This window comes from Phasianus colchicus, chromosome 4 (genome assembly GCF_987193195.1).
Source record: "Phasianus colchicus chromosome 4, bPhaCol1.hap1.1, whole genome shotgun sequence".
NCBI lineage: Eukaryota > Metazoa > Chordata > Aves > Galliformes > Phasianidae > Phasianus > Phasianus colchicus.
The window spans coordinates 41,478,511-41,506,503 of NC_143439.1; the positions used below are offsets into that span (position 1 = coordinate 41,478,511).

General features: G+C 40.1%; 1 protein-coding gene and 1 long non-coding RNA gene across 5 annotated transcripts in view; one reads left to right on the forward strand and one right to left on the reverse strand.

Moving 5' to 3' along the window:
- Positions 1-162: 162 nt before the first annotated feature.
- On the forward strand, positions 163-27,551 carry MTTP (microsomal triglyceride transfer protein). The gene is made up of 18 exons (XM_031608826.2): positions 163-294; positions 4,940-5,127; positions 5,591-5,734; positions 7,686-7,793; positions 8,252-8,368; positions 9,435-9,574; positions 10,447-10,597; positions 15,871-16,028; positions 16,855-17,023; positions 17,583-17,690; positions 18,048-18,260; positions 19,254-19,465; positions 20,119-20,216; positions 20,318-20,439; positions 20,970-21,197; positions 25,299-25,423; positions 25,749-25,919; positions 26,836-27,551. Exons 1-18 carry the CDS (start codon positions 234-236, stop codon positions 27,002-27,004), a joined length of 2,682 nt encoding a protein of 893 aa, XP_031464686.2. The 5' UTR covers positions 163-233; the 3' UTR covers positions 27,005-27,551.
- Positions 2,616-27,993, reverse strand: part of LOC116238898 (uncharacterized) — a 67,692-nt gene continuing 42,314 nt past the window's right edge. For 2 of the 4 annotated variants that reach the window (XR_016466118.1, XR_016466117.1), the window contains 4 exons: positions 18,123-18,273; positions 8,285-8,328; positions 4,993-5,092; positions 2,616-4,130 (listed from right to left, as the gene is read on the reverse strand). This is a non-coding gene — a long non-coding RNA (uncharacterized LOC116238898). Of the gene's footprint in view, positions 4,131-4,992; positions 5,093-8,284; positions 8,329-8,529; positions 9,392-18,122; positions 18,274-25,276; positions 25,360-27,993 lie in introns of those variants that run through there. The other 2 variants (XR_016466119.1, XR_004169001.2) reach the window with 2 other exon arrangements.

The window sequence follows — 27,993 nt, forward strand, 5'->3', positions numbered from 1 at the left end:
CCCCTAGTTACCCTAGTTCTTAATAATTAACTGGAAGTCCTTCCATGAACTTAGTACCTGAGTGTGGAATTTGGAATCTGACCTTTACTACATCTAGATAAACAGAGTGACTGGCGCGGCAGCTCCCTCTGCAAGCGCTGCTCCATTGTCAGCAGTTCGCTTCTTGGAGGCTCTCTTTCTTCTTGGAGGCTTTTGCACTTCATGCTGCAGTCAGGAGCTCGGGGCAGTCCAGCATGATTGTTCTTACCGTGCTGTTCCTTTGCATCATTTCCACATATTCAGCCTCTGTTAAAGGTAGGTCAGCCAAGGCGTAACTATCTACAGATGCGTGAACATTTTTACTCAGCTGTACTAGAGTAATGACAAATACCTTTGTTAATTAAAAAGGTTTAGGTGCTGGTAACATTCGTGTCAGCACAAGGGAGGGAAGAGGTGATGTCTTCAGGTGACACAGGCAGTGGTGCAAGCCAGGAAACTGCGGATCTTGACCTTGCTTAGTCAAGAAGCGCTGTGGGGCACCAGCTGGAGGGGGACTATTAGACACACAGAAGTGCTCCAGTGGACCAGAGCCAGGAACTGCTCTGAGCTGTCCAGGTTTCATCTTCTAAGCAGTTGACTCAGCTACCACTGAAGTCAGTAGCAAGCATCCCGTTAATTTCATTGGGAGCTTGGTCTGCAATAAGTCACAGAAACCTGGGTGTTTGCATGGGCCGATGGAGCAGGGCTTTACTCAGGTGTCCTGCATAAAGGTCAAGGACATGAAATCTGGAGACTGCCTGCTCTAGTAGCAGTAGTGTAATGAAGGAGGAAAAGGGCCTTTTGCTGGTGGCTGTGTGTGAACAATCTGACATTAATCTTACAGGAGCAGCGATCTTACAGCATTAGCCAGTGTCTGTTCTTTCAATTGAATGAGAATGTCCTCCACAGGGAGAGGAGAGAAGGAGGGGAGCACTTAGCTGCAAGTTAAACTGTTAAAAAGGTGGGAGAAGTATTCCTATCAGGCACCATGTCTGAGAAAGCATAGAGCAGCAACCTTCCTGCCTGCCTCCATACTCTTTTATGACAGGAATTATAAAACAGAGAAGTTCACAGGTGGTTCCTCTTGCAGTAGAAAACTCTCACTAAACTGTCAAGTGACATTAATGGCTTGGTACTGATGTGCCACACTTCTGGTGCCTGCTCTTCCCAGCTTCTTGTAACATCAACTAATCAACACTTACTGATATGAAGTTCTTTGTCACTTTGCATCCCCAGTGCAGTGAACAAACATTTGTTCACCAGTTTGCCCTCCATTCAGTTCTGCAAGTTCTCATCTATCTCTTGTGTGGAGAAACTGAGAGCTGAACTACTGGCCTGAAGGCCACTTTCTGCCTCTGTGACAGTGCTCGGATTAGGATAGAGTGTTTTTGCCTTTCTGTGCATTGACCTTTTAGAAATGCTAAAGGAATATTCTTTGAAATCAGCTAGACCAGTACACATGAAACTTTCCTGCTGCAGTTCCAGTTCCAGTTTTCAAGTAAATGGATGGCATTTGGTTTTTGAAGCTATCCAATATCAGAAACAGTGGCAAATATAATTTATGAAGGTAGAGCCAGCTAGTAGTTAGAGACACACATGCTGTGCATGCCGTATGTATTAATAAACGGCACAGGACTTGACAGCTGTCTCTACTCATGCAGTGTAACCTTCTGTTTTATACAGTATCATGATTTAATTATAGAATTGGCATGTTACCCTTAATGACAGACACTTAACGTTACTAGTCAAACTATGTGTTATGCACTCCACCTTGAAAGCATGCACTTCTGACCCCCAAGACAGTGTGGCAGAATGCAGCCTTTATGTCCGCTCCTCCTCCCTCCTCCAGCAGTAAGATGTTTGCCATCAGCAGAAATGCAAATGGCTGTAAGGGCTGCAAGGATCACAGACCTGCTTTAACAGAAAGGGAAAAAGCCTCTGAAGGCAGTATGGATGTTTGGGTTTTTTTAAGATTTACATCAGAAAGTTGTAGTGATAGTCCTTCTTAAATAGTACCAGTGTTTTTCTCATGAAAGATGGCATGAGTATTTAGTAATGCTATTTTAAATACTGGTTCTGGGCACTGACAATGCATTTCTGTCTCTCGGGCACAATTTTACTCCTTGCCTCTCAAAATGACCACTCTATCCAGTTGTCTCTTCTGGCTTCCACATTTCCACCGGGATAACTGCTGACTCCTCGGGGTTGCCTTCAATACTACCTCATCTCTGCTTCTTCCCTTGCCACGATCCACCACAGGCTCATGCTTTGTCATCAGTGAAGCTGGTCTTACGACTGAATGCACCTTCTGCCCAGGGTCCCCGAGCACTGTCTGCATATGGAATGGTGAAAGCTTTCAGAACCTAGTATTGCTCTAGCTCCCAGAAATACACTGGTATTATTTAAGAAGGAATATTGCTACAGCTTTCTGTCACTTTTTCTGTGACACTTGCAAGAAACTGTCTGCCTGTATCCTTTACTCAGCTCTTTCCTTCAGCAGGGAACAGCATATTTATAAATAGGGACAAGCAACTGCTGAAAGAGAGGAAGAAAGAAGAACTGAGTCAAAAAGAAAAAAGGATCAGTGGGGTGAATTGTGGGAGAAGCAAAAGGATATGTGAAAGTTACCTTTAATTGAAAAATGAGAGAGAGAAAAGCATAAACATCCACCATAACTAATTAGACTTATGTCTCTCAGCACCCGGATCAATTTTCTTGGACATACTTTTCCCCCACCCTTTATGCTTAGATAAGACTGTGTCATCCTCTGCCTTTAGAAAGTACCTAGCGGGTTGCGCTTGTCAACCTCAGTCAATACTAAATCACCAGCATTGCCATTTCTGCTGCCTGCAAAGGACATTTCAAAGCAGGAAGCAGCCTGCTCAGAGCTGCTGCAAGGAAGCAGGGCTGTTCCTGAGCTGCCATCCCCTGCACATACTTCTGCTCCCAAAGGCAGCATGGTTTCGGAGGTGATAGGAGTGGGCAAAAGGTGAAGAAAGAAGGCTAGGAAATGGCACAGCATTCTGAAGGGAGGTTTCTATACATCTTTTTCACTTTAAGCAGACCCCCCAAAAATTCAACAGAGATTCATGCCAATCTTAATGCTTTAGCCTCCCAGCAAAATCAGTAGCTGTAGCTTTGAGGTCCCACATGCAAACAGGCTGTTTTCCTTGGGATTGCCAAACTTACTGTGCCACATCTCTGGCTGTCATAAATCCTCAGCCAGTTTAGGTCAAAGCTAACCTTGTCATACTGCTATGACGTCAGCGGGAACGGGGCAAAGAAGTGAGCAAACCCATAGAAAAAATGCTTTTTGGATTCTGAGCACTGCAGAATGTATCTGTCCAGACATGTTGGATCTACACTTCTACCTGCCAGGGACTTAAAATCTGACAGTGGAATAAGAAAATGCTTTGGTTTTCTTTTTTACTGACACAGTGATTTGAAACTTACTTAGCAGAGTCAGATAAAACACTGAGGACCATGACACAAATCAAGATAGCCTGCTTATTCTCTGCAAGGGACTTTGAACACACTGATTATGTTACAGCACACTTGAGAATTTGTCCAAGATGCTGTCGTGAATTTTTCTTCCTTTTTTTTTTTCTTTTTTCTGTACTTGTCATAAGACTGAGATGCAGCTCTCTGAGGATAATACTTGGCTTTTCTTTGATTAATTTTGTTGTAAAGTTTTTCTTTCTTCTTGATACCTACTGAACACCATAAAAAATTCTTGGTGGTTTCAGCAGTGCAGCATTTGGGTGCAAGAGGCTAGTTCTGTGACACTTAAGATAACACCTAAGGTCACTGTATGTGTATTTGCTTTGCGGATGTAACAGCACTTTGTGTACAGCCAGCTTCTCCTCCATTCCCTTCCCTCTACAAACTGAGTTCATCAGTTTGTCTTGTGTGGAAGAGACCTTTGTAGCCATCCACAGCAGAGGCGGAAGCCCCTGAAAACAGTGAAAAGGAGTATCTCATATATCCTATTTAGCACAGTCTTTGAAGGGTGTTGAAGAAAAAATTGATTTTCCTTAGCCACATTCCTGGGACACAATCTCAGTGCCTATACCTTGAGGCTAAAGTTGTAGTGCTACACGTTCCTTGCAGAGCTGTGCATGAGAGAAGAGAAAATAAGATAAGAAAGGACACAGGACACTATAAGTAAATTTATAAAAGAAAAGAAAAATAAGACATTTGCTTGCTGCAGGCTTCATTTACACTAACAGCACTGAAACTGAATCCCTGGGAAACAGCTTCTCCAATTTGTTACTAATGCAGGTGTACACTAGGTATACAACTTGCATTTATGCTGGATTTTGGCTTTTTGTATCCCCTAAAATACATCACTTAACAGCAGAATCACAGCTACAGGCATGGTAATTTATTTTAAAGAAAAAGGTATTAACTATTATATGTAAATAATATATTTTTCCCTTGTCTCTATTATATTTATATCATCCCTTGGCAAACCTGTCAACTGAAAGATTCCCATTAAATGTGCTAGTGGTGCAGAGAACAGTTTCTATTGACTCCAACAAGTGATTTCAGTACATCTCAAATTGTAAGCACACAAATTGCTTGAGTAATTAAGACATTTTGATTTACAAGTAATTTTGCATTCATTTCTTATGATAACATAGCCAAAGGAAAGAGTCTGATTCTCTTTTACCTATATAAGTGTATAGCTAAGCCAAAGGATTTTGTGGATATTCTTACCTTGTATACATAAAATTAGTGTCAATTTAAGAAAAAACAACTGTTCTGGTGGGACGATCTCTAAGCAAGGGGATCAAAATGCCCCATACTCTTTTGTTGATAATTGCATTTTAAATTTTTCTAAGGGTATTTATTAAACAGAATTCAGATGTCATTATGTACTAGTCATTTCTAAAACAATTTTGTTTTCCTTTTCAAACAGGGCACACTACTGGACCAAGCTTAAGTAATGATAAATTATATAAATTTGCTTACACTGCTGAAGTCTATGTTGATCGGGCTAAAGCATCCCTGCAGAAAAGTGCAGGCTACCGGTTTTCTGCTGGTGTAGATGTCAACATCTTATGGAGAAATCCTGAAAATGATGATGACCAGTTGATCAAAGTTATGGTAATGAATGCCATTACATAACTTAGAACATGCCTAACCTTTCCTGCCTCTATCTAATTGTTAATCTAATCTTGAAAAACTTGTTTTCAGAAGATGAGCTAAATCTTTTATTCTCCCATGTTCTCATCAACTAAAAGCAGCTTCTCCATTTAGCTGTTTCTTGTAGAGTAAGACTTAACAAGAATGTATCTAGCTTCCACAGCCAGAACTTCAGAAACTTCACAAACTTCTCCTGTGTTTTGAAACTGCTTCAAACAGCTTCTGTAACTTCAAACAGCTTTTGTACAAGCACCTATGTGAGGGGCAATATGCTGAAATCCTCAGATCTAGCTACAAATCATTACATTCACTAAATATAGACTGGTTTTGGTGTTTAGGTTTGAAATGATTTACTTTATTCAGCCTACCCTAGGCCAACACTAGTCTGTTCTCTACATGAATTTTCTCTCTTTTACTTTGCTAGATAAGAAATGTCCAAGTAGAAAATGTGAATGAACGTCCATCTGATAAAAACATCTTCAAAGGAAAAAGCACAGAGAAAATCATCGGGAAAGAATATCTGGAAGCTCTACAGAGGCCCATGGTGCTTGAGTTAGCCCGTGGAAAAGTAAGACCTTGTTTTTCAGAGTTCATATGCAAACACTAGGACACCTTGGGCAAATCTCTTGTTACAGGCTTGGAGAACTCACTATCCTCTCATTGTTCTTGACATGCCACTGTGTCCTATCTTTCTGTACAAAGTAGAGTCATTTGAAACATACTATAATTCACCTGCACAAGAGGCCCTTAAAGCCTAAGCCTCTTGTGCATTGAGAACACTATGTATGTAAGTAAACAGTATTTTGGCCACAGATATACGGGTAATACACAGATATATGCACAGTTGCTGTGCAGGTTTTTTCTGTCTTCAGTGAGGCTAGGATTTTATCCAAGTCCTGAAGACAGAAATGATAATGCAGTATGTAAAGAGGGAGGTAGTACCAAGTCTATGAGGAGTGGTGTTAATTTCTTTAAACCCTTAACAGATATCTTAGCCTGACTGCTTTACCTCTCTAGCTTGCTTACTGACTTCATTGTCACCTGCAATTTCAATGTTCCCAAATTAGTGAGCTCGATTCTGAAAGAACTGCAAACACTCATGTTGTCTCTGTGCTAGGAAACACACTCCAAAAATCAAAAGGAAAAGAGTGTGTGCAAGTGCATTTCAGCTGGTGCCTAGGTTTTACAGCCTGCCCTGGAAGAGCACTGAGGCAGACTCTCCTTGCTGGAGTGCCCAATTTAAATTGCAATTCTCAGCATTCCAGCCTTGTCCAGAAAGAGAATCATGCAAAATCCCCACATTTTTTTTCCTGTGGAACCATTCCCTTGTCGCCTTGCACTCTGGGCAGTGAGAATCAAGGTTTGACTAACAGCTCCTCTTGCCAGCTCTCTATGCTCCTCCACCCTCCTGTTGCTTGTGGCCTGGAGCATTGAGACAACAGTCCTGCTCTCCCCTCAGCAGCCTGAGTCAGTGGGACTCAGTTGGTAGAGGGACAGTGAGAAAGCAGGAAGGCTTAATGCTCCCTTTTGCTTCTGTGGAGCACAGTGAGGGATGTGACACTCTATCCCAACAGGATCTTTACCTCTTGCTGTAAATAGGCACTGAGTACATATTCTGGCCACTAGCTCAGCCTACTGCATTGCAGTTGCTATCAAGTCTACTCAGTAACTTTCAGACTCAGCCTTGTCATCAGTTTTACACAACAGAAAAAGAAACAGGAAAGCACTGGCTCCTAACTGTACACATTCCTGCAGGAAGGCTGAGGTGTCCAAAGAGCACAGTTACAATATATCTGCTCTCAGAGCATTGCAAATACATGGATAGAAGCAGTTATTTGCTAAAACTGAGACATAGTGTTAAAAACTTGGGATTTTTCTCAATAATAGGGACCGTACACTCCTTTTATGATTTTTCTGTGCTGTGATACTTTCATCCTTGGCACAGTGATTTCACTTTCCAGGGTTGCCCTGAGATAACATGCTGACTTGACTTACAGTTCCTGAAAAAGTGCACTTTTTAAAAGCACCTTGAATGCAAAGTGGAGGTGCAAAGTCTTTCATTGCCAAAGGGGAGGCTCAAGCACAACAGTTGATCCCTGGAGTTCAAAGGTTGTGATGTGTTTGACACGTCATTTAAGTGATTCTGTGATTTATCTATGATTCATTCTGTTTTTCTGCAGCCTGTGATTAAAGTGCAGTAGATATTGTATGCAGGTGAGGAGGGATTATCTGAGCTTAATGAAGAAAAATGAGTAACTTTTAAAACTATATAGCATTTTTCACCTTAATTCCAATTTTTTCACAGCACTGAAACTGTATTTAGGTACAGCTGAAGGCTTAAAAAATCTTTGTACTCTTATCATCAGGCTCTGTAACCTCTGCTTATTTACAACAACAGGTCCAAATTCAGCTTCCCAATTGGAAGAAGTGAAGATGTTGTTTCTTTAAATGGAAAGGGTTTGAACTACTTATTTCTCATTTAACTGCATTTGTTACATACTTGTTTTTTATTCCTACAGGTCCAAAACTTCTACTCATATGAAAATGAACCTGGTTTTACTCAAAATCTTAAGAGAGGTCTGGCTAGCCTTTTCCAGCTACAGATGCACTCTGGTAGTGTTCGTGAGGTATGGTGCTATATCTGGCAAGATAATCATCAGGAAAACAGACAGAGCCCACTCTGATCTAAAAAGCAGCACTGAGGCTTCAACTGGCTTCAGAAGGAATGAAGTGTGGCAGAAACCAGCCCTTTGACTGTATTTGAGGTTGGAGATAAAAAGACAATCTGGTGATGCAAGCTAAGTCGCTGCAAGAAGCTTAAAGAATTGATTAAATCCTTTTGATTTTAAGTATTTTTCTCAATTTAGTAGAATGCGGACAGAAAACAACTTAAAAAAAAAAATTAAAAAAGCAGTCTTTATTTACATTCAAAACTGAGACATAAACTCAGACCCCAAAGCACAGCATCTCATGTATGAGATGCCAACAGTGTAGAAAATTGTTCATTTTTGGAAGGAGTTCTGGAGTCCAAAAGAGAAATTCAGGAAATTGTCCTACTCTAACTCTTTTTTTTTTTTTCCCCAAGGTGGACATATCTGGGCAATGCAATGTTACTTACCAAGTGCGGCAAAATCAAGTGACTAAAATAAAAGCTCTGGACTCCTGTGAAATAGAAAAAACAGGGTTTACCAGCCACAACCAGGTACAATTTCTTTAATAAGATAAAATCCTTTCTGCCTATTTTAAATATATCCTTATTAGCTATTTTCCATATTTCAAAAGGCCTTTCTTGGCATTACTGAAAACAAATACTACATATACATTTGGGGTACTCCTAGAACAAGTTTCATATGTAATACCCACACAGAGAAAGGAAAGTGATTCTCTTGTTTAAACCACCTTGGCTCAGTTGGTACTGAGTCCAGCAAACATGTTCACGTGGTTTTTGGACAAACAGTGATAATTGTAACACAGCTGCTACATCATAGCATTCTGTTTACACAATAAATGCTTACACAATAAGTGCTGCCCTGGCTCCTGAGTGGACTCCTGCTGTGTGTGGGGGGGAGTAAATCCAGGTAAAATACAGATGTGCTGCCGAGGTGCCTAAAGCCCTACTACGGCCTTAATGATCCCTCCCTATTAGAATTGCCTTTCTGAAGAGGTTACTACTGAGTACAAGCTGAACACATGCTGAGGGCATTGGGATTCTCTGTGTGAGAAGCTAACCCTCCTCAGCTCAGAAAAATCTGAATGTAACATATGCTCTGTTTATAAACTAGCTTAACACAGTGACAGAATTCCTGATTTTCACACTTGCCATGAAGACTTCTAATAGTTTACAAACACATCAAACAAAACTACTCATTGTGCTGCCCAGGTATGAATATGGCAATCTCATTGATAAATGATTTTCCTAGAATAGCTTCTGATATTTTTTGAAGTATATTTTCAACTAAAGGTATGACGGGGCATTTTCCCAGCCACAGCCTGTTTCACAGCTTCCTACCCTCCACCCTTTTTCTTTCTCATATTGATTTTGAAACACATGGTGACAAAATGAGTGACTTGTGGCAGAGGGAATTTGTGAAAACCTGGGAGTTCCTTGTTTGCAGTATTAGCTTGAGATGTAATCAGCCCATGTGTACCTAGTTCATCTTGCTATATTTCATCACGTACTTTGCTGTGATTTGGAACTGTGAGAACTTCTCCTAGTCTGCTGTTTATTTACCAGCCTTCCTTCTGGTTTATTTTTTAATTACTTTCAGATTTTAGACGTCAGCACAAAAGCCACATCTGCCACAATTTATGTGCTGGAAGACAGTTTCATTAAATCCATTAAGGCAGAAGAGAATTACGTTTTCCTTCTGAATTCCCGACGAAAAACAGGTGCCAAAATAGTTTCAAAGTAAGTTGGGAAATTTGACTGTCACTGGTGGTAATAGGATTTATGGTTCAAGTCAGGTTACATATGTTTGTCTCGCAGCTTTAAGATCTAAGGCTCTGAACTCTTTGGGTAGAATTTAGATCTCTTTTGTCTTCTTATGGTACCTAGTCCGACTTTGATTAAAGGCTCTCCCATACTGCAGATAACAAATAATGGCACCCATAAAAAATGAATTAAAGCAGCTGAAACTGGCCACAACACTTTTAAAAACACATTACTTCTGTGGGAGTTCTGTTTCTGCATCCTCTTATTGCTAGAAAATACTCCAGGTGGATCTTCATTTCTATTATGTCAAAGTTCATAAGGATAGAAAAAAAAAACTGCATAGAAAGGAAGCAGTAGTGAAAGCTAGATCTGTGTCTGACCCCAGATTCTAAAACACTGAAAGTTTGGAGCTAGTCATATAAGAGAAATTATTTAGGTACCTCCTTAGCATTATGCTATTAAAAAACAAACAAAGAAAAAAACCCCAAAACATTCAAAACTCCTCTTTTCAGATCTTGTTGTAAACAAATATATGAAATATTTCATTAATGTGTATTAATCTGTATGGTTTACCAGAAACTATTGATCCATGCTTCAGAAAGTTTGTTGTTCAAGTATTTTATGGCACATTTCTTTAGCAAGAATCCTACCAGTATTAGACATTTCTGTTACCTTAAAAAAGCCATAGACTTTACATAACTTGATCATTTTAAAGTGAGTCTGAAAACTCTGTGTCCTGTATTTTTGGTCTGTGAAGACTTCTGTTTGTTCATTTTCTCTACATAAGATTTCTGCATTTCTTCAAAATGTTTAAGTTCTAATGGTGTTTTCAATGTATGGATGCATAGGCAGAGACTGGAACTGCAATCAGCAGAAGCTGGCCCTGGACTGATTGCTGGGAAGCATGTTGCAGGTGTTATCAAGACTTTGGACTCCAGTTACGTTTCCGTGCCACTAGTAGCAGAGACAGTCAAGTCTGAATGCAAGAAGTGTCCTTCAGTAAGTAAATACAGACTTGTAGGATTTCAAGGTGGTTAATTGAGCAGAACAAGGGGAAAATAGAAGTTTCTGTCCAAGTGGTCCACTAGAAGAGGTACCCAGGGCAGGGAGCACTGTAGTGATGCAATGGTGCTCCACCACGTGAGGGTATTTTAAAATACCCTCTAAAAATACCAGCCTTCTTGCTATCTTTCAAAGATTAAGTGCAGTGTTTCTCAGACTACTAGGATATGCAACACTCTCCTGTTTTATTTCGTCTTTGCCAAACTTGAGCTGGCAGAAACTTATTTCCTCTGGTTAATGGGATGGGAAATGACTACAAAGACGGGTGACTAGTGTTTATAGATAGTTCTCTGCTCATAGAAATTGAAGGTAGCCACCCATTCCTTAGGCAGGGACTATATCTTCCTATTTTAACTGCTTGACCCTAAAGGAAGTCTTTTATTTAAAATAATTTACAGGCACTTTATAAATATTTTTATATTTAAAAAATATATTGGGGTTTTAGTATTCTCAACAAGTTCAATACTCTTCTCATCTCTATCAGCATGAAAAAAAAAAAAACCCTAACAAAAAAGCAACCAAACTAAACTCCCAATTTTTTCATACCTAAACATTTAAATCCACTAAAAACTTTGTACTTCAAGAACCTTTTTAATGCATCATCTTTTGTTTTACTGGAATAAATTATTAATCATAAACACTAACATGAATTGCTACAGTGATTGTTAGCAAATGGTTTTGATGCTATTGTCATTGTGGAATGAGTTTAGCAGTGAATGGGAGTACTGAATTAAAGTCTGTCAATTTTTGATATGCAAGATAAGGCTTCTGTTCAGTGCATATAACGTTGATCCTCAATTCCTTGTGAGAGCAAAAACCTTACTATATTGGAACTAGCTATTTGGGAGTAAAATTGCACTGCAAGAATTTATCTTGTCTAAAGCTTGCAGAGTCGTGGAGAAGATTAAAAAATAGATCAGTGAAAACGAAATAGTAAATGATGCTGCATGCGTGCTGAAGCAGTTCTGAGTAGGGAACATCATGGGGTCTTAAACAGAGCAGGGACAGGTGCTCTTCCCCAGATTCTGCCCATCAGGGTTTGTGCTGTCCAGTTTGTCACTTGGAACTCTGTTTGTCATAATGATTATAGAGATAATTATCCAGACCAAGATAATAAACAGAGGGTATAATTCCAGACCACTGCCTGAGGACTGAGCTATAAACCTAATGGCACGATGAGAATGAAGTCTTGCTTTCTCACTGTATTTTACAGTAACTGCTATGAAAAGATGGGGTCTATAAACAGAACGCTGTATCCAAAGCAGCAGCATAACATTTGGTGCTTATATATCATAGTATACATTAATGCATGTTGACATGACACGTCCTGCAGATTTATGTTTTCATTACCATTTTCAAATCGTAACAAGTCTTGTCTCTAGTTATATGAATTTAGTAAAATAGCCATTATTCTCCCCACTGCACAGGTGACAGCGCCAACTTCTGTGAGATTAATACCAACATCTCTATTTAAGTTTAGACCTAGATTTAAATTTAGACATCATCATAAAGCATGCTCTTTTCAGAAGAGTTCATGGCTCCTAAAAATTTCTTTATGCTCATGGTTCCTACAAGAAACAGGTGCTAGCCCCTTCTGCAATGGAGATTATTTTTGTTCTGTTTTGTGTTGACAACCTTTGAAAAGTTTGGCTTGGGGCTGTGTGTGCTTAGGCCCACAGGATAAGCCATGCAGTAGTTGACATGAGAAGCTGCTTCTCACTGCTCAAGTAATTAATATAAAGAAGCAACATATGCATTTGGAGTGTTCCCTTGTCTACTTGACATTATTTTTAGTAGAAGGAAGAATTGCTGGCAATTCGTGATGAAGGTCTAAATACCAACCCAGTTGCTCATTATGAGCATCTCTATGCCATGCGCAAGGAGTAGAGACACATTGTTTACAGTCAGCTCCAGATGCACATCACAGCACCCTGCTGGACGGAGCACATCCTGCAAAAGGCAGGCTGATGAGTTTAGATGCAGCACTGCAGGGATGCTGCTAACAACCGACATAGCTGTGGCATACCATATGGTCTCAATGGTTGGCCCCAACTAACCTGAGGGAACTTTGCATAGGCTGGTAAGACACTGGCAGTCAAAATCAAGTCTTAATTTATGGCATCTCTGCTTGGCTTGAGTTTTCCAAGAGTGCCCATTACTGCTGTGATTTGATCAGAGAAAATCCAATTCCTGTCTGAGCTTTGGTAGATGTATGCACATGATGTGTGCATCTGAGCCTGAATCTCTGGCTTATTCAATCCAAACAGCTTGACATTCACAACAGGAAAACAAAGTCCCTTGTTAACTTCAGCTGTGGTTGTTGTTTTTTAAAGTCATGGTCACTTCAGGAAAAGGCAGCTGCTCCTTGTAGCAGTTGAGCAGTTAGAGAATCCCTAAAAGAAGACTAGGTCTCCTAAAAGAAGACTAGGTCTCCTAAAAGAAGACTAGGTCTCCTAAAAGAAGACTAGGTCTCCTAAAAGAAGACTAGGTCTCCTAAAAGAAGACTAGGTCTCCTAAAAGAAGACTAGGTCTCCTGCCTTGTGTTCCTGAGCTAAGGACTAAGTGAACTAAGAGCAGCCAAAAGAACTGAGCTCTGTACATAAAAAAAAAAAATGGAATTAATGATGTTAGAGAAATTTTGCCGGGTGATGGTGCAACTTCAGCAGAGAAAATAGAAAGTGCCCCCATATGTTTATCCAATTTCAGCTTATAATAGCCACACTGACCTTGGTGCTAAGCACTAATGACCAGTTGAGGTTAACAGACCCATCTGTGCCTCAGAACATGATCTCCTCCCAGCTGGTTATTAATCTCCAGGAAATATCTTATGTCTCAATCACTGTTGCCTAATTATTGTTTGTTACAGTTGATGGCAATTGCACTCTGTACTGCTGGAACTCCTGTTTGATGGTGGGTTCAAGTGTTATTGCCTAATACAAAACCCATGAAGAGGGGAAGTATTTTAGAGAAGGTCACATGGGTGCTAGTGTTATTTCCCACTCAGGAACACTGCAGTAAACACTCCTACAGAGAACAGCTGAGTTTTCACCAAGGAACGTTCTCGATAATTTGAGATAATGGAGGCACAGGCAAGTGAGAGAGGAAAGGTCAGAATACCTGCACCAGTTTCTTATGCGAGTGCAGCTGGAAGGACAGATACAGGTCCTTTGGTACCGTGTTGGCTTATGCAAGTCAGAAACATAACTGGCGACAACAGACAAGGAGAAGGCTAAGGTACTCAACACCTTTTTTGCCTCAGTCTTCTCTGCTAACTGCTCACACAGCCCTTGAACGATTGGTTTGGAAGGAGGGGACTGGAAAAGCAATGTTCCTCACGCTGTGAGCAAAGATCAGATTTGCTCACCAAGACACTCTCAATGATATTTGAAAAGTCATGACAATCAGGTGAAGTCCCTGGACTGGAAAAAAGGCAACATCACATCTGTTTTTAAGAAAAATAAAAAGGATGACCCTGGGAACTACTGACTTGTCAGTCTCACATCTTGCCAGGAAAGGTCATGGAGCAGATCCTCCTGGAAGCTGTGCTAAGGCAGATAGAAGGCAAGGAGGTGATATGGAAGAAGCAGCATGGCTCCACCAAGGGCAAGTCCTGCTTGACCAACCTAGTGGCCTTCTATGATGGTGTCACTGCATCAACGGACAAGGGAAGAGCTACTGATGTCATCTATCTGGACTTCAGTAAGGCCTTTCATGTGGTAGCCCACAGTATCCTTCTTTCCAAATCTGAAAGATATGAATTTGATGGGTGGACTGTTTGATGGACAAAGAACTGCCTGCGGGATCGAGTCCAGAGAGGGTGGAAAATGTCTCAGTGTCTGGATGAAGATCACTGATTCCAGTGAATTTATAAATGCCATCAACACTGCGCTCTCAACAAGTTTGCAGATGACACCAAGCTGTGCGAGGTGGTTGACACGCCCGGGGGTCAGAATACCATGCAGAGGGACCTAGACAGGATTGAGCAGCAGGCCCAGGAGAACCTCATAAGATTCAACAAATGTAAGTGCAAGGTCTGCACTTGGGCCAAGGCAACACCCTCTATCAATACAAGCTGGGGAATGAAAGGATTGAGCACAGCCCTGCCAAAAAGAACTTGGGGGTATTGGTGGATGGCAAGCTGGACATGAGCCAGCAGTGTGCCCTTGCAGCTCAGAAAGCCAACCGTAGCCTGGGCTGCATCAAAAGAAGCATGGCCAGCAGCTTGAGGAAGGTGATCCTGCCCCTCTACTCTGTGCTGGTGAGGTTTCACCTTCAGTACTGCATCCAGATGTGGAGTCTTCAGCATGGAATAGACATGAACATAGTGGAACACATCCAGAGGAGGGCCACAGAAGTGATCCAAGGGACAAAACGCCTTTCCTACAAGACAGGCTCAGAGAGCTGGAGCTGTTCAGCCTGGAGAAGAGAAGGCTTCAAGATGACCTGATAGTGGCCTTTTAGTACTAAAAGAGAGCTCCAAGAAAGAAGGGGACAGACTCTTTAGCATGGTCTGTGGTGATGGAACAAGAGGAAACAGTTTCAAAATAAAAGAGGAGAGATTTGGACTGGATATAAGGAAAAAGTCTTTTACAGTGAGGATGGTGAGGCAGTGGAACAGGTTGCCCAGAAATGTGGTAGAAGCCCTGTCCCTGGAGACACTGAGGGCAAGGCTGGATCAGGCTCTGAGCAACCTGACTGAGCAGTGGATGTCCCTATTCTTTGCAGGAGAGTTGGACTACACAACCTATACAGATCCCTTCAAAATCTATGGATTCTATGATTCTGTGTAGCATAAGGAATAAATATAGGAACAACATACAAAGAAGCAGATACTTGTTCTAGTATCTTTTTTTCCTACCATTTTGTACACTTACCACAAATCCTTTCATATCTTATGCAGTTTTATGAATAAGAAATTGAAATGACTTATGGGACATTTACTCCTGCTCCACACAAATCACTTCAGAAATTACTATGTTGTAACAAAATATGATTAACTTATAAGATGGGAATTGTCCATCTCCTACTTCAGAAAAACTGACGTAAAAGAAAACGGTAACAAAAGACAAACATCATACATATAAGAAAACACAGTAAATTTACAAAGGAAAAAAAAGTCATCTTATTCCAATGACAGTCTAAATAATCACATTTTGTTCCAAAATGTGGATTGCACTGAGAGATTTGACAAAATATGAATTATTTTGCAGCTTTCGGAACACTGGAAAAGCATCAAAGAACACATGCATCCTGAAAAACTTTCCAAAGCTGAAGCAGCAAGAAGTTTTCTATCCTTCATTCAGAACACCAGAAAAGCTACAAAAGAGGAGATACTTCAGATTATTAAAACCGAAAATAAAGAACTCCTGTAAGTCATCGTGAATAAGCTTTCAAAGTGTTTAAGTTACTTAAACCTGCAGAAGAGCAAGTTGCATGCAAACAAGTTTAGTTCTGGTAATTTCCTAAGAATACAAAAAACAGTATTCAGTACCATCTACAGGAAAATAAGAGTTTTTTTGTTTGCTTGTTTTAAATCTGTACTATTTGGCCACTAAGAGTATAACTAAAACGCAGGGCAAACGTGCTTTGTAGCTTAGCCTTCAGTTTCTCATCCCTGTTGCTAGTTCTGGAACACACTCTGATTTGTTCTTGGCTTTCCGGTTGGTTGCCTTCACATGCAAATACACCAGAGAAGGGGGTGGTTCATGCCTGGATATTGTCCTCAGATTGGAATTTATGTGTGACCAGCATGTGCATTTAAACTTGGGAGCTGAAAATCATTTCTGAGTACCACTGCACATTCTGCATCTTTCAAGCAAATCATAGCAGTTTACAACAGAAATAATAAACCTGTGAGTAACTCAGGAAGCATAGAAGGTTGCGTAGAAGCCTGTTCTTCTTAAGTTGCTGATCATTCAGTTGAAATAAAACACTTTTTTTTCCTGATTTATACCCTTATCCTGTATTTGCATGGATATTTTTATCCATGGATATCAGTACTTTCTGGAGTCTATCTGCTATTTTAATATGGAAGCATTCAGGGACATAATTTTTGCTGGAAATTGTAACAAATTCTGTATCTTACCTGGAATGAACAGATCTGTCAGCACATTAACTTATTTCCATATGCAGCAAAGTCCTTTCAGTATTTTCTAGGTCATTATAATGATATGTTAATTTTCACATCTTTATAGTCCACAGATAGTGGATGCCATAACCTCTGCTCAGACACCAGCATCACTGGAAGCCATACTAGAGTTTCTTGACTTTAAGGATGCCAGCACTTCCATCCTGCAGGAGCGATTCCTATATGCCTGTGGATTTGCTTCTCACCCCAGTGAAATGCTCCTGAGAACTTTAACTGTAAGTCAAGTGTCAAAACAAATACAGTGAAGTTATTACTTTTGAGCATCATCCCTGTCAAAGGGAGAAGGGAAGGAAAAAGGACTGCTTCCAGTTTTCCTCATTACCCCTTCCAGGGTTTCCTTGAAGCGTACCAGGAACATATATCCCAGAAACACATACAATTTGTAAAATCCAGACAAAAAGTCAGTTTACTCTGAAAATATTACCAGCATCTACTACCTGGAAAACAAACATTATTCTGAGTGTTAACAGAACAATTAGAAATGAAAAGCCTAACAAAGTCCTGCCATCATTTAACATTCCTTTTCTAAAAATCAAAGCAAAACAAAGCCTCAAAGTGAATTCTGCTATTTGAAACACTAAATGCACCTGAAGGGAAAAAGGGCACTCGGTTATTATATGTAATGACAGTCCAGTGCTCTACTTAGCCTGAGCCCAGGACATTAGTGATCGCTGCCTCTGTATTGTACTAATGCCCACAGTCAGCCTGCTGTAGCGTGCGTCATGTGGTTCATACTTCGACAGTGGGACTAACAGTGTTGCTTTTGCCTAACAGTCAAAGCTCAAGGGTGATATTGCGAATGAAGAAATCAGAGAAACTCTTGTCATTGTCATGGGAGCACTCATCCGAAAGCTGTGTGACAGAGAAGGCTGCAAGCTTCCGGTAAATATTTGCTGTTTGCTGTTGGCTGAATTCTGGTCTGCAGCACCCATGAACAAACCTTGCCGATGTTTTGAGCATGGGAGAGCACGAGGGACACATGCAGCATATTCCTCCCTGTTTTAAATTAAGCCCATGAATTCCTGAGTTTAAGAAACAGAGTAATTTTTTTAACCATCTGTTTTACCAGCTTTTTACTTTAATCCAATATTTTCCAATTCCTGTGGATTATTCTCAGTTTTCCCTTGTTTAACAAAACTCTTCCTCTCTGCCCAGCCTGTCAGTCCTGCTGCTCCTGTTTTCAGGGGGAAGGAGGTGGAATTATGACAACCACTTAAACATGCTGTTTATTTTCTTTAGGCTGTTGTAGAAGCCAAGAAGTTGATTCTCGGTAGGTTGGAAAAGCCTAAGAAAGATGATAATGTGAGGATGTACCTGTTGGCACTGAAGAACGCACTCCTTCCTGAAGCAATTCCACTGCTTCTGAAGTATGCAGAGTCAGAAGAAGGGCACATCAGCAATGCTGCTGTTACCACCTTACAGAGATACGATCCTTCTTTTCTCACCAATGAGGTAAGGAAATATACTGCCCAAGAAAAGAAGCACAGGAGACTGTATTAATGAAAGTATAACTAAACAGAATACATTTGTCAGTCTCACTCTTAAAGATGACAACACGTATGGTTTTCTTCACTGGGAAATTATTACATGTGCTTCATTTCTAGCCAGAAAACTCCATGCATTTTTGTTTGCTAAAACCCAGCTGGCAGCCTAGCAGTGTTACTTAACCTTTGGTTCCAGAGTCAGATGCAACCATTAAAGGTGGGAGGAAATCTGCAGTGCAAATTGGAGTTTCCTTTGCAAGGGAGCTGCCTCCTCTGTGACATGCAGGAGACATTAGAGACAGATAGGAACATGTGTAACCCCCGCTCCTGTGCTTTCACATTACCCAGGAGAATAGATGATCTGTGAAGAGTGAAATAGCTGCAGCCCAAAATGGTAAGAGAGACAATTTAAAATAGCAGAGGTCCTGCTTCTGCTGCATTACCCTGCAGCCCATTTCATATCTGCTGGAATTGTCAGGGTGCTGCCCAGGCATTGCACTTATCAGAGGCCACATGGCTCTACATGTAACAAAGATGACTCAAACTTGTCAGGGATGTGGGCCCACCACAAGTGCAAAGTGAACATTGCAGAATTTTTTTTTTTATTTTAATGTATCTTTCCTTAACAGTTAAGTAAGTCTTTCTCTGGATCTTATTACTGACATAGCATTTTGATCTTAGTACTCCCATTTATTTACAGTCCTGCTGTCATAGTGTGGAAGACTGTATTTGAACTGCATCTGAGAGAGCATAGCAGATATCCACTTCTCCAATTGGTCACTGAGCTGAACATGTCTCATGCATTCCAAAAGGGCCATGGAGAGCTGAAAATATATCCTAATATATTAGCCTTAGCTATAAACAAAGCTTAAGATGATATTCTAAATGAGATTCTAAGCATTACTTTGCCCAGTCATCAATGCGAGTTCAGCACTGACTGAACAATCTACTTCCTCCCCAGGTGAGGAAAACAATGAATAGGATATACCACCAGAATCGTAAAGTCCATGAAAAGACAGTGCGAACCACTGCAGCTGCTATCATCTTGAACAGTAACCCATCCTACATGGAAGTGAAAAACATCCTGCTCTCCATAGGTGAACTGCCTCTGGAAATGAACAAGTACATGCTCTCCATAATCCAAGATATACTTCAGCTTGAAAAGCCTTCAAGGTACATTAAATTCTGTTTAAATAAATACATCGATTTCTTACATTTTTGCAGACACGTGAAAAACACAGGTTCTTATTAGTTACTCCTGTAAAATTTAAAGGCAGCATAAGAGAATGCTTGACGTTTGTGCCACTTTTAGAATGAATATTTCAGAATAAACTTGTGCATTTCAATGACATTAACAGCTAGTTCCATTTTCAGAGGTACAAATTAGAATTAGGCATCTAACTTGCATCGCTGTAGGAAACTTCTCCTGTTGATTGAAATTTTGTCCATTTGGTGGGACTCTTGCTTTTGGATTTTCAAGAACTAATGAACAAGAAAAGATATAAACAAAGTAGTAGACAGAAAATAATCAAAATATCTCTTCTGCTCAACAATATTAATTTCCAAGGAAGACCTTCATTTGCTTGTCTTTCTATCTATGACTGCAGGAGTAGCTCAAATTGGAGAAGAATCTCTGAGTTAGGAGAGACTTAGAGGCATAAGTTTAATTTCCTTTCATGGGAAAATGAGAGAGTGAATTTCCCAGTACGAAAGACGCTTTCTTAGATTTTATGTTTCTAAAAAGTAGTAGTATATTGTTAGAGTTATCATATCATTGTTGTGTCTATGTTCTTATTTGTTCATCTGTTTGTTTCAAAATACTACAGCAAAACAGTTCGGAAAGTTCTGAAGGACATGCGTACTCATAATTATGAGCGCTTCTCCAAGCCAGGATCTTCCTCTGCTTACTCTGGCTATATTACACGTATGTAACCAGGAAACTGTCTTATTACCCTGCTTTTATTCCCAAACATCTGATTAATCCACTAGTTTAGTCACAGGTAGCTTCTTTCTTTTTTACTTAAGGTGGTCCTGATATATCATCCACATACAGCCTAGACATCCTCTATTCAGGCTCTGGCATTTTAAGAAGAAGCAACTTGAACATCCATGCTTTTGACAGAAATGCTCAACTTCATGCTGGACAGGTAACAGCCACACTGCACTAAAAAAAATAAGCCCATATGTGGGCTTCTTCTTAGAACTCCTTAATTCAGTTAACGCTTAAGACTATAAAGTTTGCTGCAATGGCCAGATAACAGTCCACTAAAGGGAAAAAAAATTGCAGGAGACAATAATAAACCCCTCTTTGAATCAAAGAGATTTAAATGAGATATCTCCACTTTGGCATTTTTTGAATGTTGGCAAGTGCCTTCAATATTATAATCCTCCTAAATTTTTTTGTGTCTATGGTATGTGTATGGAAAATGGTCACATATATAAAGGAGAGTGATTGAAAGAAAAGTAAGATTGCACTTGTGGGCAAAGTGAGATTATTTTATTTTCCATTATTCTAGTTGCTACACCTTGTTCCCTTAAGTCATAACCTCATAATTTTTAATCTACAACTAAATAAATTAGAGTTAGGCTTTTAGACATTTAGAGAACGTGCATGGTTGTTATTAACCTGTGTTAGGCAGAGCGTTTTCATTGATTCTGCACCACTGTTACTTCTTAGGTGGTGATTGAAGCTCAAGGTCTAGAGACTATAATAGCTGCAACTCCTGATGAAGGCGAGGAAAACCTGGACTCTTTTGCTGGCATGTCAGCCATTTTGTTTGATATTCAACTCAGGCCAGTTACATTTTTCCAAGGGTATGGTGACTTAATGTCTAAAATGCTCTCAGCAACTGGAGATCCCATTAGCGTCGTGAAAGGACTTATCCTCCTGACAGACTACTCACAGGTACTAATAGCATGTTTTTGCTTCTTCTTCTGTCTCTTAAAAAGAAATGCTCTGTCTTCCACATACAGCGTCTTATTTTCCCGTTTCAATGTCAATAAATCTGATTGATACTATGTAGGCTTCTCTTATATGGGAGAAATAGAAAAATTATAAATATGAAAGGCAAGAATGAAACTACATAAAAAGCTAGGACAATGGCAAGAACAGATATCATTCTAGAAAACACAGCAACACTGACTAAAACCAAATCCAACTGTGAAAATGCTAGAGTAGAAACTCATATTCCTATCAGCTGTTGTCTCCTCTCCAACAGTTTCTCATTTACTCTAAGTTTTACTCCTCAAAAATTGTCCAAAGATCTTATGTGCAATGAGACAATAACTGTAAGGTCATGAATTAATGAATCACCAGTAGTCCGGTTTTCCCAGCTAACACACCTTCAAAGAACATTGCTATGAGGTACAAGTTTCATATGCTTACAGCCAGGCTAAAACAAGAATTAAGATTGGTGTTACAAAGTTTTTGTATAATTGTCACCTCAAGTGATCAGTTCTTTTTATGCTTAAATATAGGCTCATATACGAATATAACCAGCCACATCTAATATTATTGGAGGACTAAGCGTCTAGACATGTTAAAGTGCAGTGCCAGAATTTGGTTTGATATTTCTGCTCATTCCAAAGAAGTGTCACCTTAGAACTTGTAGATTTAATTGTAACACTGGGCTCAAGAAATGTTTCAAACTTTACTCCATGAACTGGGGTATTCAAAGAACTTCTCGACTTCGGGGCTATTACTGGCAATATGACTTATATGCTAAAGTGCAGAGAGATGACCTTGTTACCTGGCAGATGGCTGTTGGTTCCCCTTTAATTCTTGGCGAAAGAAAATGCCAAAAGCGGATGAAGAGAAAATCCACTCCGATCAAAAGTAACATGTAAACATGCCATGCTCATAACATCTTTCCTCATACTGAACCCAGCACAGCCACTTTACAAGAGTATCATAAGTCTAGAGAGCTTCCCAGGTAATGCAGAAATTGTCAAACTAAAGCTCATTCCAATAGCAATCTCACACACAGATTATGGGGCAAATCTTTATCATGGCCTGTTTAACAAACAGGCTGCAGAGACGAGAAAGATGATCATATGAGCATGGTGTTTACAGAACTAAATATTTCCATCTGCTGTGCATGCATCAAGCTCCATACATACTCTGGCAGAATCAGCTGGCTGAACACCCCGAGAGCTCTGCCAGCTAGCAGATTCTCCACTCTTCATCTTCAGAGAACCTCATAAAAGTCTGGAGCACATCAGTGCTGGGACTACGTGCCATTTTTAGCAATATCAGAGCGTATCGTTTTCGGTCAGCCACTGACTCTCTGGAAGCCTGGGCAGCACCATGATTAGATAGGATCCCACCCTGCTTTCTCCCTTCAGTTGCCACTAGCATGGTTGCTGCCTTGGTCTCTTAGGATTCAGTCAGTGAACACAACCAAAAGTGAGCATTTACAACCAGAAAGGCACTTTTCTTTCATCTAGCCCCACAAAAGCAAAAATTGTTCAAAATACCATTGAACACAGCTTTGGGCTGAGTGACTCTAAACATAGTGTGTTTTTCTAAGAATGGTTTAACACTGACATTCCAGAACAGCATCAACATCAACTGTGTTTGGACTGTTACATGTAGCCCAGTTAAGATTCATTAGAAATGCTTCTACCTGACAAATCATTTAACCATGACTTGAGCTTAAAAACAGAGACATTGAATTGTCTGAAAATAACTTATTTAATACTTCGTCACTCTTGCAACAGTGCAGCATGATTTTTGAGAAAAGTTATTTTTAAATACTAGAAAAGCGCTGTCTCCCTGTTGATGTTTGTGAGGATCATTTTGCACTGCAAGACCAAGAGTGATTGATACTTACAGTACTGTAAAATCTATTAAATAAGTTCCTCTTTAACTTTACAGCCGCAGTAATCCCAGTAGGCACACTTCGTGGAGAGGTGATTTCCAAGATTTTATGCTCCTGCCCACTGTCTGTAACATCTTTTCTCACATAACTCGAGGCAGTGTTTTACAGCCATTGCTAACTCTCACGGCACAGTCTGACAGCTAAGAATAACAGTCCAAAAGCTATCATTGCCTCTATAAAATAAACAACTCTCATAAAACTGTATTCGAGACTCCAAAGTCACCTGCATTAAGTTTAGCAGTGTTAATATTTCTCCTAAGCAACACACTTGCCAAAAGCACAGAGAAATTAAATACTTATTAATAGGTCAGAGAAACGATTCAAAAGCCAGACCCCTGTGGAAGATAGCCAGGTCCCAAAGAAGTACCTTTCCGAGCAGTCTCTGTGCAGTAGAGCTATCAGTACAAAATATAAAGGTACTTTTCACTGAAACAAAGTATATCAGCATTTTAAACAGCAACTAACTACCAATTCCAATATTTTGGGTGACATTTTCCACAGTAAGTGACACACAAAGCTTAAAATAGGAAGGGACAGAAAAATATTGCTCCTGAGAAGGCTAGGTCCCTGTGATTTACACCTCCCATCAGCCTGGCCTGGATTTGCACATGAGGCAAAGGACAGTGCTGACCTCTAAATTAGGACATAGACGAGCTAGTAAAACACAAGAGCAGCGCTCCCTGGATTCACTGCTGGTTTGAGTGACAAACTTGACTTCACTCTAGCTGAAGGTCTAGGGAATTTAATGCCTTTAAAGACTCAAGTTGTGTAGCGTTGCAAGCCAGATGTACTCTTATATTCTTAGGTGCAATTTAACAGTGCATTTTAAAATATCTGCTCCTCTGGCTGTGCATATGCATCTCTGTCAGAATGTATTCTGTTACCTACCTCACTCATTAACAGCTACTGACAATTCAATCCTTATTAAAAGAGAAGTAAAATAAAGCAGTGCTTATTGCCATATCTAAACAGACTAACAAGGATTTATTAATTATCTCAGAAATTATTCTTTCCCTCCTTCCAATATATAGAAAAACAGCCCTTGTTTTTGGAAGGACAATACTCCCAAGCCATAGCTTTTACCTGTGGAAAAGTAAGAAATGAGAGCACGCAATGCCTCCAGTGAGCATGGTCATACTGAATCTGTAAGCAACAGCCAGCCAGCTACATTCTTGTATTCAATCTCAAGCCCACTTCAGCAGCAATTAAGTTGGCTCTACCAAAGAGACTGATTGTTTACCCTAAATAAAAAGAAAAATAACTATGACAACCACCACAGTTCTGAAAGTCCTTGATTATAGAAGGAAAGCTTCAAATTGAATAAGGCCTCACCAGCTGCTACTCCCCGCTATAGGGGTTTAGGATGATAGACTGTATCCACCTACTTCTTTCTTGAACCTTGGGAAAGCCTTATCTGGAACCACTGAGCTACTGGGTAGCTAGCAGGAGAGAGACTTTTAAGGTGCCTGAACATCAAAAAGAGGCAATTAGGTATTCACACACCTGCAAATGCCTGCAGGTGATGGGAATGCTACTGACACACAAATCCTGGGATGAGAGACAACCAGCTGGCAGAGAGGAAGCAGTGTCCTTGTATGTGAGGGACATGATCAGAATGAACTTTTTCTGAATTAGTGGCTCTTGTAAAACAATTAATTAATCCACTAGTTCTTAGGGAAGCAAAACAACTATATAAAGTGAGTTAGATTGCCAAGCAAAGTGAATTTTCGAATCTAGTCTGTGTGTCAAAATTTGAAAAGAACGAGCTGCTGTCTTCCTGAGCTATAGCTGCTTCATAACTGATTGCATAACTGATGGTAGGTTCCTAATCCAGTCACAGAGGTTTCAAGAAGCTATAATCATACTTGATGGTTGATGGAAAATGCATTAAATGCAAATTACCAATGGCAGATAAGGTGCCACTGAAGCTGTAATTCATACTACCTTTTGTTGTGCTGAAAAAGCCACACTACATTGCATCAATGCTGGAGCTGCAGAGAGGAGTTTGCTCCTTATGAGCTGGCCTCCCAGCAGAGCCTGCTGGCAGTAGTACAGAAGGCAGGATGGAAACCACTAAGGTCTGCAGCCAGTAACAGGAATATACCTGTGCTTCCTCACATCTCCAGGAGTTCCAGCTGCAATCCGGACCAAGAGCAAGTGCAGACTTCCAAGGGGGCCTGGCCATTGACATCTCAGGAGGGATGGAGTTCAGCCTGTGGTACAGGGAGTCCAAAACCAATGTCAAGAACCGGTGAGATACCCCCCAGTGGGTGCTGTAGCTCTATGAAGTTCATGCTCCTCAGCTCTAGTAGTTCCAGTGAGAAAAATGTAAATATAAAAGACCTTTCAGATGAGCTGAAGAAGAGCATTTATGGGTATGGAGAACACTGGTAGTTCTCTTTTCCCAACTCACTTGGGAAATGCCAATTCCTACCAATTCTCTTCTGAATTTATATACATTTACCTGAAACAGGCTCCTTTGAGGGCAGATTTAATGTGGGGATTCTAGAGTGTTTGCAGTTTATTGCCTTATTGATGTGTATTGAATTAATTGCAATGCCTGAATTTATTTGCAGGATAGCTATGTTTGTAGCTGGTAATGTTGAGGTGGATTCCTTCTTTCTAAAAACTGGTATGGAAACTACTTTGGAAATTGAAACAGCATTAGACTTTATCTCCACGGTGCAGTTTTCACAGTACCCCTTCTTAGTCTGTATGCAGATGGACAGAGTTGGCTCTCCTTTCAGGTAAGAACTAACAGATACAAGTTATGAGGTGTCCTTCCAGCCCAGCTGCTCAATCTGGAATTTTTGGTGTTTGCAGCCATGGGAGATACACAACAGAGGGCAAATTTCAGCCTAACATAAGCAGGTGCAATGCAGACTCTCATGCACACCAACTTCTTGTTAACCTGTTCTTCCCTGTCCCTCACCTCTGAGATTCAGAAAGACTTTTGAGAAGATCACTGACCTTGCTCTGAATGTGCACTTTTATCCAGTTTTCTACTTTGGCTTAGCAAATCAACTAATTGATGTGAAGGACACAGGTCTCTAGAGTATGATCAGATCACTGATCATACTCTGGAAACACTGCTGGCAGTAGTTCTCTTTTCCACTAGTGAGAGAGCAAGTGCATAGCCATAAACCAGCTTGAACTTATGATCTGCTATTTATTAGCATCAGTAAAGGTGCCTCATGTGTTGAGACCTCGTAACTGTTTTGTGCTGTATTATTTTGTTATGGCATCAGCTTTCCTGAGATCTTAACAACCAGATGATAAGGTGAAAGATGCCTTCCAGTAGCCAAAAAGTACTGGCTGCACTGCCATGTGAGAAGCCTCGGTTACTACCTCTTCCTAATCCCTATTTGCTAAGACCTAGAGGCAACAACATTTACAGAGCCTGTGCCGGATTTCCATACAGTGTTTTCTTATCCAAAAGGTGGTAAGCCTGAGGGAGATTAAAGAACTTGAGGATGTCCAGGAAATCCTAAGAATCTGTTAAGTGTCTTAGTCCACAGATGCTAAAACATTGTTGGATTATACACATGCATTGTGGCAGTGTGACTTTGTACATAAAGTACTTGTCTCTAGCTGCACCTACACAGGTGGGCACAGTTTTGCATAAATTTGCTAATGCCAGACCACCACACTGTATCTTCACAGGCATTCCGTGACCAAGTATGAAAGCCTACCCTCTGGCAGACGGTACACTGCAAGGAGAGGGAAAGCAGAGACGTTGGAAGGTTGTGAATACCCTCTCCATCAAGAAAACTCCAACATGTGCAGGAAGGTTTTCAGCACTGCATCTGATTCCTCAGGCAGCTGGTTTTGAAACAGGCACCTTGAGCTTTTGGTGTTCTGAATCCATGGCTCACTCGATGACTTAGCCTTGTATGTACTATACTAACTTGGAGCTTGATCTTGCACTACCGCAGTAATGGGAAATTTGCCATTGATTTCAACAGGCCAGGATCAGACTCCCAGTGTGTGCACAGTGTTTACATAACCTATATTTAAGACTTTTGTAAAAAAAAAAAAAAAGAAAGAAAGAAAGATAGGGCTAATAAAGACTAATTTGGTAATTCTTTATTTGTATTTTTTGTGCCAAAAGCAAAGATAATTGCTCATTTTTCTTTTTTTAGGGAGTACAGCAGAAGTCCATGTTTTTGACATGCAGTAAGAAAAATCATGATGTATAAAGACTGATTATTTGTGAATATATTTGAAAATATTTGGGTGTTTTAGGCCTATGACCAATCCTTGTTGATATTGAAATAGAGTTGACATCCAGATGGAACCATGAATTCCTGGTTACTCAGTACTGCCTGTTTACAACAAAATGGGTTTTATTTTACATGATTTTATATGGATTTTTTCTTTTTTTTTTTTTTTCAAGCAGTCAGAACTTGCTTGTTATTATTTATCTTTTTTTTTTTTTTTTTAATTAACTGCTATAGTTAAACACAATTGATTAAAAATGTGTGGTAACATTTCCAAAGTACTTACAGTTGCCTTAATTCTGTTCCAATTGAAATCAATGGTATAATTTCTGTACTTATCACCAGGAGCAGAGTTAAACTGACACCAACTGCTCTCCAAGGTTGCCTTCTGAAAATGTACATTGTTGTATGTAATTGAGCCAGGCATAGCTCAGAGAACGAGCACCCACTGAGGCATTTCTGAACTATGTGAATGAAAGGGTCCTGAAAGAAATCCATTTTGAATGCATAGTGTAGCAAAGCCTGGGCAGAGACAACACTTTTTATTCTATGTAAGCTAGGTTCATATTTGAATGTAAAGTATTTGTCACTACTCATACAA